The sequence below is a fragment of the Talpa occidentalis genome, unplaced genomic scaffold (genome assembly GCF_014898055.3).
Source record: "Talpa occidentalis isolate TD23 unplaced genomic scaffold, MPIMG_talOcc4v2.1 talOcc4.16, whole genome shotgun sequence".
NCBI lineage: Eukaryota > Metazoa > Chordata > Mammalia > Eulipotyphla > Talpidae > Talpa > Talpa occidentalis.
In genome coordinates this window covers 42,418,338-42,438,761 of record NW_023601653.1, presented here as the reverse complement: position 1 = coordinate 42,438,761, position 20,424 = coordinate 42,418,338, and the positions used below count along the sequence as shown (strand labels likewise).

The following is a 20,424-nucleotide window of genomic DNA, read 5'->3' as shown; positions in this document are numbered from 1 at the left end:
TCCCTACTCCCCTCCCCCATTCTCGCTCCTCTCCCTCCTTCCTCCTGAATGTCTCAGATCTATGCTCAACTTCCAAGGGTTGGTTTTACAGGTTATCTTCATCTGACCCTTTGTTTGGTTTCACATATAAGTGAGATCATCCAGTATTTATCTTTCTCCTTTTGGCTCACTTCACTTAGTATATAAGCCATTCCAGCTCCATCCATGTTGCTGCAAATGGCATGTGTTTATCTTTTTGATGGCTGAGTAGTATTCCATTATGTATATATACTACATCTTTCTGACCTACTCATTAATTTGGAGCACTTAGTTTGTCTCCACATCTTGGTTGTTGTAAATAGTGCAGCTATAAATGTGAGAGTGCAGTTTTCTTTTCAAATTAGTGTTTTTGTATTTGGGGTTAGATACCTAGATGTGGAATTGCTGAATCAAATGGCAGATCCAATTTTAGACTTTTGAGGAACTTCCACACTGCTTTCCATAAGCGAATCCCATCAATATTAGCATCAAGTTTTGAATCTGTTCTGTTTAATTCATACCATATGAATGTACTAGTTCTGAACTGTTTTAATTACTCTAGTACTCTGTTTTTATTACTCTAGTTAATATCTCAGAGACCTGCTCTCATTTTGTCCTTACTCAGAATGTCTGTTACTGTCAGTTCAAACATCCTTCCTTGTTACTTTACTTGTATATTTATATTTCCTGAAGAATTTTAGCATCACCTTATAACATTATTTTCCTTAAATCCATTTGAGATTATTACCTACATCTACTTTAAAATTCTAAATTAAATTTTTGGGGAAAAAATCGGATAATGTCCCCAAACTTGAGTCTTCCCAATTTAAGAATATGGTCCATCCTACCATTCATTCATTCATCATTTTTTGGTTTTCCTTATTTTTTAAGTCCATTATTACAGTAAACTGACATTTCTCAGTAATTTATTCCTAAATAGTCTGTGCTTTTGTTGTCATTATAAATAGTATCTTTACACTTTTGTTTTTAACTGAGTCTGTTGCTAACACAGTCCTGATTTCTGGCTGCTTTTGAACAATGAGATCTGGCGGCTCTGAGCTCATCTTCCAGTGAGGCCACTGTGGGCTCTGCCTTTCAGGAGGACATGCCCTCACTGGTTACATGCACTTGCTAGGGTACCAGAGTTGGCCGCACATTCCAGCATTTCCTCACTTGCCAGCCCTGTAGGCAGGTGAGTCACATGGGGTAACTAAGTCACAGACACAGGTGTTGGGCATGGCTCAGTGCTGAGCTGCTGTCACCACTGGTCCTGGTCCTGGCCTGTCTGACTTGCCTCCTGCCTGGCCTATGCACCTCCCAGATCTTTCTAGCTCTGTCTGCTCTTCTATAACATGCCCTGGCCTTTTAGAACACAAGCAAGTGCCAGTTCCTCCTACCCACTACCCCTTCCACAGTCTTGCCTCCCAGCAGTATCTCAGAGGGGCTGTGAATTTCCTTCTCATCTGCACTCTTAGTTACCAGTTTGCTTTCAAGGTCTGCCAAGTAGGAGGGAAGGCTCTGACATGGAAAGATCTCATTGGCTCTCTGGTCCTATCCTTTCTAACTTCTATCTCCCCATGTTATGGTTTCCCCTGAATCTGTGCTGCCCCACATTAACTACAGAAGAGGAGAAAGAGCTTCTAAGTCTTGAATCTTGACTTCCTGTGACCACACAGACTACCACAGTTTCAAGATAAAAATTCCTAAAGAAAGATTGTATTGTGACTATTAAGAACCTTAATCACATTCATTTCCATGGTGTGTGGCGTATCATAAATTCTCTGGAATTTTCTGAACTCAAATTCATAGGCTCAGAGGTGCTTCCTTATTTGCTTTAACATATTTCCTCCAGCATTCTATAAAGAGTTTCCCCAAAGGACATTTCTTATTTATTCTTAGGTTGTTAGATACTTCCACAGTACTCCTTTTCTTTTTTTTTCAGCCCTGAGTTATGAATCATCTTCCAACAGTCTATTATTTCGACACAGCAAATGAATACTATGCATAGCATATCCCAAGCGTGTTACCAGCAAATAACCTTGGTAGAATTAAAATTTTTTATGTATTTATTATTAATACATTATTCCTACCAAGTGTATACATGCAAAACACATTATAATTAATCCTCTTGGTAGAGATGTCATAGTCGTGTTTGGTTTGGCTTCTTCCAATGTTATGTGTTAAATGGTATCCACACGGTGCCTTTGCTCTGTGGGATTTGGCTCATTGTCTGCCTTTCTCTTGCTGTACAAGAGTAAAGACCTTGTCCTTCCATCCATCCACCACCCCATGATGTGTGTCCATTCCATTGACAGTTATTCAGTTTGGGTTCGTCACCTTATTTGTGGCCTCTTTTCCACTGGCCCCTCTGTTGGCTCTGGTGAACAATATATTGGAAATAAGAGTGGACGCTTGGAAAATGACCACCCAGTATAGACGGATGGTGTCAGAAAAAGCCCGGGACATCGGAGCGTGGCAGCCCATCATGCAAGGGATTGCGATAATGGCCGTGGTGACCAATGTGAGTAAGCCCAGCTTCACAGGGAAAGACCTGGAAAAGTCCAGAAATGCATGAGAATTGCTACATAAGGAATCAAATGGTTGGTATTTTTTTTAACAACGATGCCAGTACTATCATCTATATAAATAACAGTTTAAACTATACTTGTTATTCTTTTTTAAATGTAGTTTAATTGTTAGTAATTATTATTCTTGACTTACAATGTCAAGACCTCTTACATTGGCAGTTGCTAAGACAGTTGACCATTATACTAGTGTTGCTCATTTGCTCAAGTTTTTATTCAATACAAACATGATCATCGTTAAGTACTAATTCTTTACTCTTCACGTGCCTATAAGAAGAATTATCCAATAGTGCTTTTATAACATGGATAGAAACCTGTCTGTTTAGAGTATGAGGTCCTTAACATAAAAGCTATAATTCTAACATATTTAGCTACATATTCCAAACTATCGACTTAAAGCATTAACTCTTTGACGAAGCATAAACACTTTGTGCATTCTTTCACTCTTGGTGCAGCTTCTTGAAGGGTGCCTGGTTTAGGATGACCCCTTATTCTCTCCTCCTCCCACCAACCCCCACACCCCTAGATCCCTCACCCCTGTCTCTGTTAACCCCAGCCTGGTCATTGGGTAAGCACGCTTGTGGATATCCCAGCTATGAGGGAATAGATCCTGTTTTGCTTATAACCTATATCAATTATGAAATAGTCTCTCCTGCCCACACCCTAAATTTTTTTTTTGGGGGGGCATGCCATCAGGGTGCTCCCAAGTAGAGTAAAATCTCTATACCATCTCCTCAGTAGACTCCTTCCCTAGAAATACCCATAAAACCAGGGCCACCTTGTCCTCTAATTTTACTCCCACTTCATGTCCCCCAGCAAAAGAATTTCTGAGTTTTAACTGGGTCCTGAGTCCTCAGCCTTCTATCCCCCACAGGAGAGTTGGGCTGTCCCTGGGGAGCAGCCACTGGGTGAGGGTGGCTGAGCAGGGCAGCTCCCAAGCTGTGTGATCTCGGACTAGACTTTGACACTTCCAAGTTTCATTTTATCAATTGTAAGTCAGAAATTCCCTACCACATATTATAAGAATATCACATACCACCAAGGGTGGAGGAGGAATTCCTCCATGGACTGCACAGATCCTGGCCCCATGGAATGGTAGCGGTTGCTGTTTTACCCTCCTTATTTCTCATCATTAACTGGCTCTACTTTGATGGCATCTAAACTAAAGGCTCAATAATTTCACTATGTGTCACTGTCATTCCTATTTCTCATCATCATTAATTGGCTTTATAGACTTTGATGGGTGTCTAATCTAGAGGCACAAGAATTTCAAGATCATGGTTACAGTTTTATACAGTAAAACAAGTTTTTTGGAGCCCAGTTGTGTACCCCCAAGAATCCTCCATTTTCCAAGAATCCTCCATTTTCCTGAGCCTTGTGCTAGAGTCTCTGCTTTTGGAAGGAAGTTGCAAGTCACACACTGAAACAGCTACTAGGTTATGCCAGTTTCCATTCACCCAAGTAGCCCACACCTTCAAATCCACTTGTTGCAAAATGAAGACTTATGCTCAGGAATACGACAGTGGGGCCTTTCAAAGCCCAAAGTCATGGAAGAAAACCTGTCATGTTCACTGGGCTGGACGGCTCTAAGCCAGACAGGATCATGGGCTGTGTGCTGTAGGAAGATCTTCAGGAACAAGATTTGAAACTAAAAGGGCTTTTGTTTGACTTTGCACTACCTGGAAACTTCAGTCGACTCACACTCCCTTTCCTCCAGTTCTCCAGTTTGATGATATCGGCAGCTTTTCCCAAGTGCCCTCAGCAGACCACACTCCATGAGCCCAGATGGTGTGTCGGCTGCATCTCCAAGGGTGTGTGCCTGTGTATAAACACACAGGCACACACATGCCAGCGCATAGTGCTGTTGATTCTTATCCGGTAGTTGCTTTTTCCCATAACTTAAGCATCATGTTATTATATTCTAGGAAAACCAATTACTAGATTTGTGACATCGATTAACCTATGGGCAGTCTTTCTTTCCATGTTGTTACATGTTCCAAGATGCAGGTCCTGCATGTATTTATATGTATGTATTTCAGAATTAAGCATGTGTAATTTCTCCCTACCCACCTAATACAGGTCTCCACTCTATAATGTGCATATAAAAGGCTGACTTTCCATAACAGAAGAACTTTTAATAGTAGAGAATAGCCACCAGGGATGAGAACGGACATCAAGCAGGAGTTTGGGTATAAAATCATCTTAGAGCTGTTGGGTCAATCAATAAGCTGAATTGACATTGTTATAGCATGCCAGAGCATCTGGCATTGAAGACCAATTTTAATTTATTTTTATATAAATGGAAAATCATGTTCAGAACAGCATGGAAAATAAAGCACACTGCATTTATTTGTGCTCTTGCAGAGTGTCTCAAAGCCGCTCAGTTCCAGAGGAAAAAGTATCTTGTCAAAAGACAATAGAATTATCTTCCTTGTTGGAATATTTGTAGCATCCTAAAGCCCATCTGCAGGTGATTCTATAAAAGGTTATCGTTAAGTTACATGATAAGGGGAAATTTTAATCTTTTGAAATCCAGAAAAAATAAAATATTCTTACCATACTCTACTACCACCATCACCACCAGCAGACAGGCAGATAGAGAGAGAGAGAGAGAGAGAGGTTGAGAGAGAGATTTCACTGCAGAGGAAAGACAAAACCCCTTCTAGTGGGGGAAGTTTTGCAATCAAAAGCCCTGGGTTGTTTTTCTTGCTTTGCCTGAGTTCTTGGCTTGTGTTCTCTCTGTGTCTAAACCATATGTTCAGATAAACACTATTAAAAATCATGTTGTGCCAAAAACATGTCTGCTCTTCTGCTTCAATAAATGAGTCATTTAGCGTTGTTGATTACATACTTTTTTTTCATACTCATTTAGTGTTTTTTTAATAATATAATTTATTTATATATATTTTACATCATTGTTCATTTTTGTACAATGTTTTCTTTCTCCTCTCAGGTGTAATCCCCATAGAATTCCCACCACTAAGTCACCCGTGCACCATCACCATGGTTCCCTGTCCTCTCCCTTCCCCTGTTTTGACCCCTCTCTCCCCCTCATGCAGAATGACTCTGATTTATAGTTGCCTGCTATTTTTTTTATTATTTATTGCTATTATTTTCCCCCTGACCCCTTATTTGGTTCCCCTGTGTTCCTCCTATAAGTGAAAGGATCTGGTATTTTTCTTTTTCCTTCTGACTTATTTCACTGTGCATCATCTCTTCTAGCTCCAACTATGTTGTTGCAAATGGCATGAATTTATGTTTTTCAGTTGCTGAGTAGTATTCCATTGTGTATATAGACCACATCTTCTTGAGCCATTCATCAGTTTTGGGGCATTTAGGTTGTTTCCATATCTTACCTATTATATTAGAATTTGGTTTAAAGCACATTCTTGACTTTCTTCTTCCTTCAAGCCGATTTAATGCATTGGAGAATTTCAAGCCCAAATGAAAAAATTTTTGAGAATATTTTTGTGGTTCATAATGACTTTATATCCTAATAAATGTCTCTCAGGTTTAAGATTGACTTCTATTTATTCCTTTAACTTGGGAAAGTACTAAACTTTGTTATTTGATCATTTTACTGTTCATAACTTTATCTGCTTAATCTTTTGAAAGTTGAGAGGCTTAAATTCTGAGCCCTCTAACAAAATAGACATCATTGTTGGACAGTGTGAAGACAATGACCCTGGTGTAGTTTTTTTGCTGCCAACATTTTAGTAAAATTAATGAAAAAATCCTCACTTCCTAATGAAGTGATATACATAAATATGTACTGAAAATTTGAAATAAATCAGACTTAGGTCATCTTTTCTAAACTTGCAAGATACTATAGGGAAAAAAGTATGACTTTGAGGGCCAGTACTTACTTCAGATCAAGGAAAATATATTTTATGCAGTTTATAATCCGTTTTTCAGAGGCAAGTGATAGAAAATCAGTTTTATATCAATTATTTAAAAAGGAATTATTTTCATAATATTAACCTTAGTTATTTCACATACATTAGGAGCTTCTGAATCTGAATCACAAAAGAAAGATTGAAATTGTATCAAGTAGAGCTCTAAGGCTGAACTTTTTCTTATCCTAATTTTTGAAGATAGCTGATTTCCATGTAATACATATAGGCAGCTACTTAGTTAGCAACAGTACCCTCATGTACAATTATTTGTACCTTCTTAAGAAACACATTCTTTGAAAAAGCATATTCTTTACTTTTGTCTTCCTTCAAACCAGTGTTATGCATTGGAAAATTTAAAACCCAAATTATAAAAATTCAGAGAAAATTTATGTAATACAAATAGGTAATTATCAAGCTCTTGCTTTTGAGCTGCATGTAGACTTCTGGACATTTCCTTAGAATTAAAGACCAAAAGGAAAGTAACTAATCCACTTTAAAGCAGCTACTCAAGAGTCTCCCTGGTGGCCTAGAGGTTAAGTCTCATCCTATCATCCTGCAGCCAGGGAGTTCAATCCCAGGCCAGGGAGCTGACCCACATGGTGCAGCAGACCTCTCCTGTCTCGCCCACTACTCCCCTCAGCAGTAGATTTCAGCCAATCCGCCTATTCTGTTCCCTACTCTGTTTCTGGTGAATCCTCTCATCCCCTGCACCTATGGGGGATGTAAAACATTACAGCTCTAATGTAAAAAATTTACAGATGTAAAAAATTTACAGCTCTACAGGCTGTAGATTGATACCTTTTATTGATTTCCTCCCACGCAGGCCATGATTATTGCTTTCACATCAGACATGATCCCACGCCTGGTGTATTACTGGTCCTTCTCTGTCCCCCCCTATGGAAATCACAGCCACTACACCATGGAGGGTTACATCAACAACACCCTATCCTACTTCAACATCGCAGATTTCAAAAACAAGAGTGACGGAAATCCCTATTCTGGACTCGGTGACTATGCCACATGCAGGCAAGTTTGGCTTCCATGTTTAAAAACTTATGCATCTTTAAAAAGAGATGATTGTGCCATCAATGTTTAGTACCCTAAAATAAAACTGACATTTTCCCCTAGCTTTTCAATCAAACTTTAAAAACGATGAGATGTAGCAATTACTGTAGGCTAGGGTTAGAACTTTCAAACCAATGATGCAAGCTGTAAAGGGGAGCATTTCAAATGATTATTACAGGGAGACTGATCCAGGAGCAAAGTCATATAGCTTAACAATGAAAAAACTTTTAAGAGTTCCAAAAGGCAGGATAATTCAGCTGTAATAACTAACGTGTTTTTTCCAGCACAACCTAAAGATATTAAATGACAGACTAGCACTCTCACCTAACAAAGGATACAGATACCTCAGTCTAGCCTAGCAGGATTGCTAAAGTTATTCCAAAGTTTTCTGCATTCACTTGACTGACTGGTAAGATTATCTGAGAACCCATACATTGACAAAATTACCAGTCGATAAAGCTTGTTGTGATAGAGGGTTTTCTTTTCCTTAAACCTAAAGGAGCTATGAAAATTTACTTAGTTTGATTCCTCAAAGCCTTCCCTGATGCAAATTCTAGACAACGCAATCAAGAAACCAGAAATAAGGCCAAAATAAACTTTCAAAGTTACACATAGGAACGTCTTTAGATTCTCACATTGGAATTACCTAAAGTAAGAGTTAGCACATTCAAAGAGTGATTTACCTCTTCTAGGTATAATAGGTTATGGCAGAAAAGTGCTGTACTACCTGAGGGAGATACATCAGCAGCAGCAATCCATGATGTCTGACAAGGAATTTAGGTCAGAAATTGTTAATAAGCAGGTAGTGCTTTGTGTAGGTAGAAAAATCTATAGCTGAACCCACCCCAAAGATAGCGTCCTGTAAGTTCACAAACACTCAGTTGTTTTATTTATATTCTTTTGCGAAAGTAGGGATGAAGTCTAGGGGGAAAAATGTAAGATACTTTTGTTCTTTTTTTTTTTTTACAAAGATAGGATCTTCCTATAGTGGGTTAAGATATTAGTGGAGTAGTTGTTGCAAGGCTTTGTTACCAAATCAAAAAGCAGAAAAATTGCATAATGTCCAATTTTAAAAACTATTGCATTAAGTCTGATTTTTGTGTGCACTTGCTTATAGTGTTTGTCAGAATTGCCTCCTGATATTCCTCCACTTTGTCTCCAGGTATCGTGATTTCCGGTATCCCCCAGGACACCCACAAGCGTATAAACACAACATCTACTACTGGCACGTGATTGCAGCCAAGTTGGCTTTTATCATTGTCATGGAGGTAGGAGTAGTCTATTTTGAAATATAAGGTGGTATATTTGCAGGCCTTTTATTAACATTGTGTTGCCAACTCTGACTTAAATTGTACAATACTTTCTTCTTTATCTCTATTCTAGGACACACATTAATTAGATCTGACCCATATCAGTATTTATACTATTCTCATCAGTTAAATGAAATTCGTTTATCTGCTTCTTTTGAAAGTTAAAAGCAATTGTGTGCTAGAGGGATTCAATTCCTTTCAATTATTCAGTTTTAATTGAGTGTCTTTTTGCGGGGACATGGAGGGAGCACTGGGCTACATGTTACACTGTGAAGGGTCTTATTCAAGATGAATAAGATGTGACCTCTGCCCTTGAGAAACTTTAATGGCTGTACTATTTTTATTTGTATTATTATAATTTTACCACATTTTATAATATCCCTAAAACTGTCCGGTTCTGAGAAATGGCTAGGCAGCTCTAAATTTGCAGTTGATCCAGACAACTTTTTCTTTTTCTTTTTTTTTTTTTAAATTTTTAGGTGACTTTTTAAGATTTATTTTTATTTATTTATACAAGCAGTGGGTACAGTCAGAAGCGCGGGAGGGTGAGAGAATTCACCAGAGCCAGAGCAGGGAGCAGAGCAGGCAGAAGGACCGAAGCACACTGCTGAGGGAAGCAGCAGGCGGCAGGAGGGGTCTGCGCGACATGTGGGACCCTCCTCCAGTGGCCGGGGAGCAGCTGGGGATTGAACCGGTGCTGCAGAGGCTGCGGGCAGCTTCGCAACCCAGCGCTCAACCGCTGTGCCACCAGGGAGGCCCCAGACAACTTTTTCTTATACTGAATGAATAAATTCTAAAATCTCATAATTTGCAAAGTAATTTTGAAAAATATTAGGTTGTCGGAAAAGTCATGATTCATTTTTGCATAGAAAATATAAAAAATACTTCATGACTTTTCTGATAACCCAGTAATTAAATAGAACTTTAGAAATAAAAATATGTAGTTGTAGAAATGAAAAAAATTCACATATGTACTAAATAAAAGTTTAGGTTAAAATGAACAGAGAATTAATGAAATGGAACATAGGACTCCAAAAATTAGCACTAACACATCAAAGGATAAGAAAATGAAAACATGAAAAAGGGGTTAAGCAGAATGAGAAAGACTAACTTTCAAAAAGTCATAAAGAAAATGCATAATGGAAGAAGGCAATATTTGAAGAGATAATGGCTAAAAATTTTCCCTAATTAATGAAAGACATCAGTTCACAGAGCGGAAGACACAACAAATATGAAGTAAAACAGTAACAAAGAAATCCACACTTACACACATTGTAAGAAAAATGTAGCACACCAAAGATCTTAAAAGACCAGACAAAGAAGAGACTGACAAAATTTAAAATTAGAATGAGAATATACTTTTTATTATTTTTTAATTTTTTACATCATTGTTCATTTTTAACAATATTTGCTTTCCCCCACCCCCTCAGGTATAGTCCCCATAGAATTTCCTTCACCAGTGCACCTGTGCACCATCACCTCAGTCCCCTGTGCTCCTCCCTCCCACCCTCTGATCCCTCTCCCGCTTCCTCCCCTGCAGTATGGAGAATAAACTTTTTAAACAGCCAACAATGGCAGTCCGAAGAGTGGAGCCTAATATCTTCAAAATGCTAAAAGAAGGTAGCTGTCAACCCAGAATTATAGTGCAATGTAGAGCACTTGAAAAATCTTTCCACAATGAAAATACCACCATGTAGTTTTACAGGAGTGATATCAAACTTTCTAGAACATTCTGATCTTACATATACTCCTCCAGAGATCAGAAAAAGAAGTGTTCTCCATATCATATTATATCCTAAAATCAGACAAGAATAGAAAGAGAAAGGAAAATCATAAGCCACTTCATGGATGCAAAGTTTTTTTTTTTTTAAAGATTTATTTATTTATACAAGCACTGGGTACAGTCAGAAGCATGGGAGGGTGAGAGAATTCACCAGAATCAGAGCAGGGAGCAGAGCAGGCAGACAGACGGAGGACACTGCTGAGGGGAGCAGCGGGCGCAGCAGGAGAGGTCTGCGTGCCATACGGGACCCTCGCTGGCGGCCGGGCCGGTGCTGCAGAGGCTATGGGCAGCTTCGCAGCCCAGCGCTCAACCGCTGCGCCACCGGGGAGGCCCCACAAAGATCTTTTTTAAGTGTGCAGACTGAATCTGGCAATATAGATTTTAAAGATAACATGACACCACATTGACTTTATCCTAGAATGCAAGGGTGGTATAACATAGACAGTCCAAGTATCTATCATTATTACCCACCTCAGAAACATTTTGAAAAAAACCACATCACTTTACTCCATCAACTTTCACCTCTTTACTATGTAATTTTCATCTTTTAAACACACTAATATCTCTTGTGTCTCAAATTTCAACATCACCAATGAGCAACATTTGATGACACAGCTGATTGCATTCTCCTCCTTGAAACTCTTTCAGCCCCTTGTTTCTCTCCTTATTCCACATCCAGTGCTACTGGCTTTTTCTTGAAAATGCAGCACAAATGTACCTGCCCCTTACCAACTCTGCTGCTGACACCAGAGACAGCCACAGTTGTTTCTTCACTGACTTAAGGCAACCATCCATAAGGGGTCTCTGCTGTCACTCAGAGCAAAAGCTAGTCTTTTTTTTTTTTTTTTTTTTTTTTAAAGAATTATTTATTTATTTTTAAAAGATTTATTTATTTATACAAGCACTGGGTACAGTCAGAAGCATGGGAGGGTGAGAGAATTCACCAGAGTCAGAACGGAGAGCAGAACAGGCAGAGTGACGAAGTACACTACTGAGGGGAGCAGCGGGTGGCAGGAGAGGTCTGCTCGCCATGTGGGACACTTGCCGGTGGCCAGGGATCGAACCGGCGCTGCTGAGGCTGCGGGCAGCTTCGCAGCCCAGCGCTCAACCACTGCGCCACCAGGGGAGACCCCACAAAAGCTAGTCTTACAATGATATCCAAGGCTTTATGTGTGCTGTTGATTACTTCCCCATGTCATTTCTCTCCTCCTTGTACCCCCTCACTCCAGCCTTGCCATTGCCAGACTACATCTTGCAGTCTTCACCATACAGACTCTGGCTGGCTGTTTCCTTTGCCCAGAATAGCTTTTCTCCTGATTGTTGTAGTGCCAGAAAGCACAGGGCAGGTTCTCTATCGATTTGGGCAGATGGATATAGGCAAGTCCCAGAGCCCTACATGACTTTTTCAGGCTTTAATGATCTTTCTACACCAACTGGTATGGGGTAAACCTGCAGGCTGTCAAGGCAGCGAGGCCAGGACCCTCCCAGGCCCCAGGTACACTTTTCTCCTTGGGCACTTTCTGGCATCGTCTTGTAGCTCTGCCTCTCTGTAAGTCACTAGGCCTCTCGTCGCTGTTCTCCACGGCAGCAGTTCTCTGTCTCTAGGTGGCGCCACCTTTTAGCCTCAGCCACCAGGCTCAGGTGTTCACACTTACACATGCCCACACCATACTCCAGATGTCCACCATCAGGCATACGTGCCCCGAGCCCAAGCTCCCAGTGTGGCTTCTGCATTCAAGACCGCAGGCGATAGTCACAGTGGCTAACAGCATAAAAGCCTGACCAGTTCACTAACCCCACATACGTACATGGCTAATCCCTCACCTTCCTTAAGTGTCTGCTCAGTGAGCCTCATCTGGCCTAGTCTGTACAGGATCTCAGTAAAATTTCCCTCCCTCTCTAACACTCACACTAATTCTTACAATACTTTACTATCTTCCCATAACTCATCATTTTTTAACACCATGGGTCATTTGTTTTTAATTATGTTTATTGTATATTATCTTTAAATCCTTACTTGGTCAGGGATTTTCGACTAGTGAATAAGTGAAAGGGTGATCAATCTCATTAGTCTCAAAGAATTGTGACCCCATAATAATAATAATAAGACCCCATAATAATCACTGTGTTAAGTAAAATACTGAAAGCATCACATAATGCTGGTGGGAGCGTTAGTTGATACAATGGCTTTGGAAAACACTTTGGTGCTCTGTTGTAAAATTGAGCAGTCATATAAGATAGGGCTTCAGCCATCTTACCCCTGGATGCCTACTCCTGAGAAATGCTCAGCTGTGCTCCAGACCCAAGGACAAGAACACACAAACATCATTGTTTCTCATACAAAACTGAAAACAAGCCCAGTCTCTGCTGGTATGAAACATGTACATTTTAGTGTATTTACACAGTGGAATGTTATACAGAAGAAAAGATGAATTGACTACAATTAGGTACAATAGCATTCTGAATAATTAAATGAACAAAGCAATTTTACTTTTTTAATTTTCTCGTTTTCTTACATCATTGTTCATTTTTGTACAATATTTGATTTCTTCCCTCAGGTGTCATGCCCATAATTCTCCCACCACCACAGCACCCTTGACCATCACGACAGTTGCTTGTGCTCTTCTCTCCCCTGTTTTGACCCCTCTCACTCCTTTTCCCTTACTGGACACCTCAGATCTATGGTCAGCTTGCACGTTTTGTCGAAAAAAAGCATTTTTAAAATTATATAGTAGCTTCTGTTTTTGTAAAGCTCAAATCAAGCAACACTAAACAATATATTATTTTGGAATATAGACATTATATTTGTAATATAGACATTATTAAACTATTGATCAAAAATAAAAGAAAATAATGTGCATACAGTCACACATCACTTCACAATGTCAGTCAATGGTGGGATCCCAGGGTGACAGTGGCCCCAGTGAACTCTACCAGAGTCCAGGGTGGTGTAGACTGTGCTATCTCGGTGTGTGTCACCACACTCTGTGATATTTGCCCAATGATGAAATCTCCCAGTGATGCAATTCTCAGATCATATCCCTGTGGAGTAACACATGAGTTGGGGAAGAAGCGTAGGAAAGGAATACACAGAAAAAATAAGATAGCCACGTGATGGCACCGTGACTGGTTCATCTTTAGCCTATAAAGCTAATGAAGGTATTAGATACATTCTTTTCTACATATCCAGTAGACCTCTTGAAGTTTGCAAAGTAACAGGATGTAGCTCCTTGGCAGAACTATGGTCTGATGGGAGAGATGGGATGTGCACGTAATGCCTGTCACTTTGTCCAGATACAAGGCCGTGAGGACCAGCACAGACAGCTGAACCGAACTCTGTTTCCCTCTGACTGACACTTCTTCCTTCTCTTTTACAGCATCTCATCTACTCTGTGAAGTTTTTCATTTCCTACACAATTCCAGACGTATCGAAAAGCACGAAGAGCAAGATCAAGAGAGAAAAGTACCTAACGCAAAAGTTTCTTCGTGAAAATCACCTCAAAGATATGACGAAAAACCTGGGGGTCATCGTTGAGAAAATAGGAGAAGTAGCAGATAACAATTTACGACCCAAATTAGAATAAGAGCTTTGTAAAATTCTGAGATGCACTTTAAGGACTTCAGCTCTGTCAAAATAGATTATGAATCACTAATGGGAATGTTTAAGTTAAATCCTTTAGATGAAGAAATCTTAACAATTACCATTTCCTTGTAGATTATTTTTTCAGTTTTAGCTAGCAGTGCAGAAACTAGAAATATAAAACTTAGATCAAGAAGTGCATAAAACTAATCACCTGGAAAACATTCAATATTACCTTTTTTGCAATATTGGAAGTTTAGTAACACAGAAGAATCTCTTAGTGTGCTGAAAACCTACCCTTTCTGAAACAGAACCTTTTTTCCCTTCATTTAATTACTTTCATCCCTTTCTGCTCTCAAGCACATGATCTCTTTTATTTTCCTGCAGTATTTTACTTCTTCACTTTACCAGATCTGTTCCAGAATTCTCTTTCCCTTCCAGTGGCACCATCGAAAACTAGACAAGCTACCACTTTACCAGCTTGTGATTAAAAATCGCTAACTCAGAATTCATTTTGAATGCTACATCCAAGGACAGATTGACCCAAACACTTTCAGTATTTAGGTGTGTTATCACATCCCGACAGGAAAAAAGAAACCTCAGTGAGTAAGAGGAAATAGTTGGTCACCACTCATGCCTGCCTTTCCATCTCAAAGAAATACTCTTAATGGACTGCAATAGACACTGAGTTTCTGAAGCCTACTTGTACTAATCCACGGTGACACCTTTTATCTTCCAGAATCTCTTCTAGACTATTCTGTGCCTAATCAGTGTTGACTGCTTTGCATCTCTCCAGGGAATAAAAGTGACAGAAATGGGGAAAGGGACACATTCAACTAGACCTGTAAATCATGTTGATCAGGATAATTAACTTACCTCTTCTAAAGATATGTTAGGGAAAATTTGAAATGGAGTGATTAAAATTGCATTTTTATCAATTGAATGGTCTGGAAAAGAGAAGCCCCTCAATTTCCCACCAGTTGCCTTTGGATGCAGGAGTTTCAGTATCACAGGTCACGGCACCACTGTGGATGGCTCACCACGCAGCCTCTGTGACTTGACCGTGCTGTGCGTGGTGACGAGGATGGCAGGCTCCCGATTCCGAGCTGCTCTGTGTCCCCTGAGAGTGGAGTGCTTTGTCGGCTTGATCAGCACACCTAAGAATTTGCCACAGTAAATGGGGCTCCTTGCTCTACCCATTGCATATAATTGCATATTTGCATCAGGGGGCCAATGAGGGGAGGGAGGGGTAAAGCAAGAGTGTATCCAGATTATTCCCAATCAAGAAAAGAGGCTCTGGATTTGATTTGAGCTTCTAACCTCTGCTAAAACCAATCAGGTGATTAAGAAAAGAGCTCCGTTTGCTCACAAACCTGCCTTCAGCTGCAAGTTACTTCCTGCTGCAACCCTGCTCCCCCACCCCATGCATTACTTGCCCTTGATTTGCTCAGTTTAGCAGTCTCTACTGCACTTTGCTGTTTTGTAGGCGCCCAGCGGGCTCTGGAGAAGACATGGGGCCTGCACCTTCCTCCCTTGACGGTCACAAGGCGGTGCTGGGTGCAGGAAGAAATGCCTGGCACTGGGCTCCTGCCGGATGGGCTGCCACCCACTGGATGCTGCTAAATGCTCAGGTGCCAAAGGAGCGAAGCCTCTCAGGATCCCAGCGGCAGAGGAACACCAAGCGTGTTTCAGGGAGCAGACTCAGAGGCTTGTATCAGTATAGCAGAGTGACTGATCTCCAGGAATCAAATGCCCACTGTGAATGTTAAAAAGACAAATGAACATTAAAAAGTGTTTGTGCAGTTTCATCCAGGCAGTACTCTGGACTGCGGAATCGTCCGAGTGGGTCAGGGACTGCATTTCACCAACTCTTGACGCGACTCCAGTACTCACAGACCCTCCTGGCAACCTGGCCACAAGCGACGGAGAAATGAATGTTTTCCTGGTGCAGAAACTTTCCTGTCCCCACAACCTAGTGGGGGCTCCACTGTGCTTTCCCTGCTGCTACGAGAAGTGGGGTCACCTCTCCTATTACCTCTGCTTTCTTCTGAAGTGTGTGACTATCTCCTAGTGTCGGTTTCACAATTACTCGCTGTTTATGGAAACAAAAAAGGAAATGTTTTTGCCTTATCTCCTTATATGTACACTAGAACTGAAAAGCTTTGTGCATTTATGTTTTCATTAATCATCTTTCATAAATACTCCTCGTCATTTAAAATGTGCTTCTGTGGATGGGGAGAGAAAACACCTCAGCTTTTTTAAAGGGAGCAGTGTGATGTATAGCACTGCTGGTGTCCCCGACAGCTCAGTCATAGTGGGGACCCCGGGGCACCCATGACACCAGCAGTGCAAGTCTCGTGCGGACTTGTCGATGGAGAGAAGTCTGCCAGCAATCTGGCTGGGTCTCTAAGTGTGAGCAGAGGCCACACAGGGAGTATAGATGGTGTGCCCTTGTACCTGTGAAGGGACAACCTGGTCCCACACCTGTCCAGTGTTAACCACTAGAGAAATGTCAGTTTTGTATCATTTTATAATGCCTATGAATTTAAATGAATTGAAGCATCTGACCAAAATTCTCAGGGGATTTTTCCTTATAGAGTCCTCCAATCTTTTAGATATGGTATTAGCAAGCCATCATTTTTGAAAATGAAACAAGGCCATCCTATAAACTCACCAGTCTTCCCTTTTAATTGCACTTGTATATTGAATTTCAGAAAAAATTACTTCATGGAGGGGGCGTGCACAAGCTCTGTGTTGAAACACTTCTTGTATCATCTTCTCATGTTCATATGTTAAGATGTTTGAAACATTAAAATGTAAGAGCAGCTTAACTAAAGTAGAACTGAGTATGTGATGCTTTTCAGACACTCTGCCATAAGATGTAAAATTTCTAATTGTGAATTTCTGTGCATTTTAATATTCTTTTATAATTATGAGCATTTTAATAAATTCATTTTTTTTAAAACAATCCTTTGGTCTGTTCTGGATTTAATTAACAATATTTGAAAGAAATAGAGCAAATATATATCTCATATTTAGGGACAGTGTCCTCAGAACCTGTCTCTCCAAATCTCACTTAAACCCTTTGGACCGGTTGTGATCCTGGGCTCAGAAAGAGGAAAGTATGGGAAGAATAGAAAGGATAATCTCATTTTTGAATTAATTTTTTTTTTCTGGACAACATATAATCCAGATTTTAACTAATTCCATCCTTGGATTTTTTTCTTTTTTGGACCAGCTAAAATCACATTAGAATTGTAATCTAACTAAGTCAAATACATTCCATAACTGGACAAACACAGAACTTTCTGATCCTTGATGATATTCTCAGGACCCAAACTAATAATATTTTCCCATCAAGGATTGGAAGGCCATCAAAGGGTCAACTAGAAACTCATGAGCAAAGTACCCCTTGGTTATTTGGAGGAATGATGGTGTCACAGGGCAAGGTGAGGGGCACTCCAGGACCCCCAAACCTGCCCACTCTAAATGAGTTCTGCCATCCACCATATCAAGATAAAATATACTCTAGTATGTAAGACCTTCAATAGAAAAGAACTTGAATACAACTAGTATGCAACAAAGAAAAGAAAAAGAATACAGTTCCCAAATTCAGCACCCTAAGTTATGCATCCTCGCATGGGTAAATGTCCAGCCAAATAGGGTTGGCCCAAATCAGGAACACTGCAGCCTGAAAGCCTGTCACGAGCCTAAGGCACTTCCTGGTGGGGACCCGTAGGAAAGGGGCAGGAGGGGCCAGAAGGGGCCAGGACATCTGGGACAGAAATAGCAAAATCAAGATAAGGCTGCCATTGTCAGCCTCCCCACAGGTCTCTCACCCACATCTGTTTCAAGTGTCTCCTTCCATGTCATCCAAGTCCCTGGTACAAGTCCAAGGCCGAGAAGCACGCAAGGCTTCTTCACATGTCTCTCTGCTCCACGTGCCTCCTCCAGGTCTCCTTCTGGCTCCCATCCTGCTTCCTTCCTTCCCACCAGTCTCCTCTCCAGTTCCTCCTCCCCACTGCTCAGCTCCACCCTCCCTTAGATGGAGCAGAGAATCTGGAACCTCCCCTTTCCCTGGGGGCAATCCTGTTACAATGGGATGTTAAACAATTGCTATTTATCTCACCCCACCAGATATTATGCCAGATGTTTTTTATATGTTATCTCACTGTCAACATGACTTCATTGCACAAAAAATTTTTAGTTTTTTTAAATGATTATAAAAGAAATATATGATTATAAAAGAAATACATGTTAAAAATTCCCAAGTTTTATAAAAAGATTGTGCAGGGAAATGTATCTTCTCTGCCCCGCCCAGCCCTTACTCCCCAAAGGCCCAAGAATTGTGAGTTGTAACATCAAGGGAGTCTTTTTATCCTTAAAAAGACTTGAGAATTTGCTTTGATTTTTAAGTTACAGTCGGTGTATTAACGTTGCAGATCAGAGCCCAAATTCTATTTTTTTTTCATAAATACATTAAGTCTGCTACAGCAAACTTACCAATTACATTTAAATGTTGTGTTCCACTTGCAAACTGAATGAAATGCTTTAAAATAGCTGCAATAGCAATTATTAGTCTATTCCACGTCCTTTGTAAATACTCCAGTTCTCCAATCAACTGCGGCCAAGAGGCCACAAATGAAGGAGCTGACTGCAAACTCTCCTGCCCTGCGCCTCCGGGGACACCTTTCTCAAAGCCGTGGAGGCTGCCTCCTTCTTGCCACAATTCATTCCTAAGGCTGAACATACAAATGGACAAGAAGCTGAAGAGAACGCTGACCCACAACCCACAGCCACCAGTCCAGGAAATCCACGCTAAGCTAAATAGCCAGACCATGAAGGCAGGCAGAATGGCAGAAGTCATACTGTTTTATCTCTAACAAAGTAACAGGGTGGTCCCCAGGGAAAGGGGAGGTTCCAGGTTCCCTGCCTCACTCAAGGGAAGGTGGATTTCAGAGCAGCAAGGAGAAGCTAGAGAAGACAGGAAGAAGGAAAGGAGAGCAAGAAGAGGCCTGGAGGAGGCACATGGAACAGAGAAATGTGAACAAGCTGCACTTGCTTCTTGGCCTTGGACTTGTACCAGGGACTTGGGGGGCGAGGAAGTAGAAAGAGATAGTGTGTGTAGGATGAACCTAAGACAGTGTTAGTTGGGCTGACCCTCTCCAGTCATCTTGGGTTATAAGAAGGGAGGGCTGGTAATTAAGACTGATGAATTTTGTTCAATTTTGGGGGGTATTGAAGAACTGGGGTGTAGACCAGAGTTGCGGGGGACAGGGATAAAGATTCACCAGAGACACAGTGGGGAGTAGGACAGGCAGATCTAGAGCAGCAAGCAAGAGAGGAGAGGTCTGCTGTGCCATGTGGGTCAGCTCCCAGGCTGGGGATCGAACTCAGGCGTTAGTGGTGATAGCTCTGAGACTTAACCCCAACGCCCCCAGGAAGGCCAAGCTGATGAAATTTTTTTTTTTTTTTTTGAAATCTATATTGGACACTAGGAGTGAAGCTTGAACCTAACACAGGAGTTTTACCTTCAACAGGGAAATGGAGTACCTAGAAAAATTTCAGGAGGGAAACTGGAAGCTAGACTCTCACCATTGTCTGTGGTGAAGACTCATTTCCTGTCTGTCTAACTACTCTCCTATGAGAAGCTCCCTGAGCCCAGCTGCCTTCACATTCACAGAGCTTGTAACCGTCCTCACAGAGGGAACTGTGAGAACATTCCTGAGGTGAGGAGGGGAGTTTATCTCAGCACAGAGTCCTCAGATTCCAGGGGCATTCAGGCATAAATTGGAGGAAAACAGTCCTGGGGTAAGCACCTTTGACGGTACCAATTTCATTTTATTCAGAGCAAGGCTTCCCTTTGTTTCTGAAGCAAGTGAAGACTTTGCAGATGCACTTAAAAGAACATTATCTCCTTTTCCTCACAGAAAACAAGGTAGGCACTTCTTTAAATACTTTGTCTCATTTCCTAAGATGATTCAGAACACAGGACCTTTGGCAATGCAGGAGAGCCTTTGTAACTGGATCCCCTTGGTGCCCAGAGGCCACAGAGCAAGGGGCTTTTACAGGGGCTGAGCCAGCCTCAGCCCACTGCCTGTGGATATTCTCCCTCCCTACCTGGCAAGGCCACCTCCAGTCAAGGCTTCCCTCACCCCCTGAACCTGCCCTGACCTCAGGGCAGGCC

The 20,424-nt window shown here is 41.1% G+C and overlaps 1 protein-coding gene across 4 annotated transcripts in view; it reads left to right on the top strand.

Annotated features, from left to right (window-relative positions):
• ANO6 (anoctamin 6) overlaps nt 1-17,197 on the top strand; it is a 198,189-nt gene extending 180,992 nt beyond the window's left edge. For 2 of the 4 annotated variants that reach the window (XM_037514106.2, XM_037514107.2), the window contains 5 exons: nt 2,334-2,539; nt 7,323-7,525; nt 8,727-8,832; nt 14,035-14,120; nt 15,724-17,197. In XM_037514106.2, the coding sequence (XP_037370003.1) occupies nt 2,334-2,539; nt 7,323-7,525; nt 8,727-8,832; nt 14,035-14,120; nt 15,724-16,006 (884 nt within the window). In that variant the 3' untranslated portion in view covers nt 16,007-17,197. Of the gene's footprint in view, nt 1-2,333; nt 2,540-7,322; nt 7,526-8,726; nt 8,833-14,034 lie in introns of all 4 variants that reach the window. The other 2 variants (XR_008552214.1, XM_037514108.2) reach the window with 2 other exon arrangements.
• Nucleotides 17,198-20,424: the final 3,227 nt, after the last annotated feature.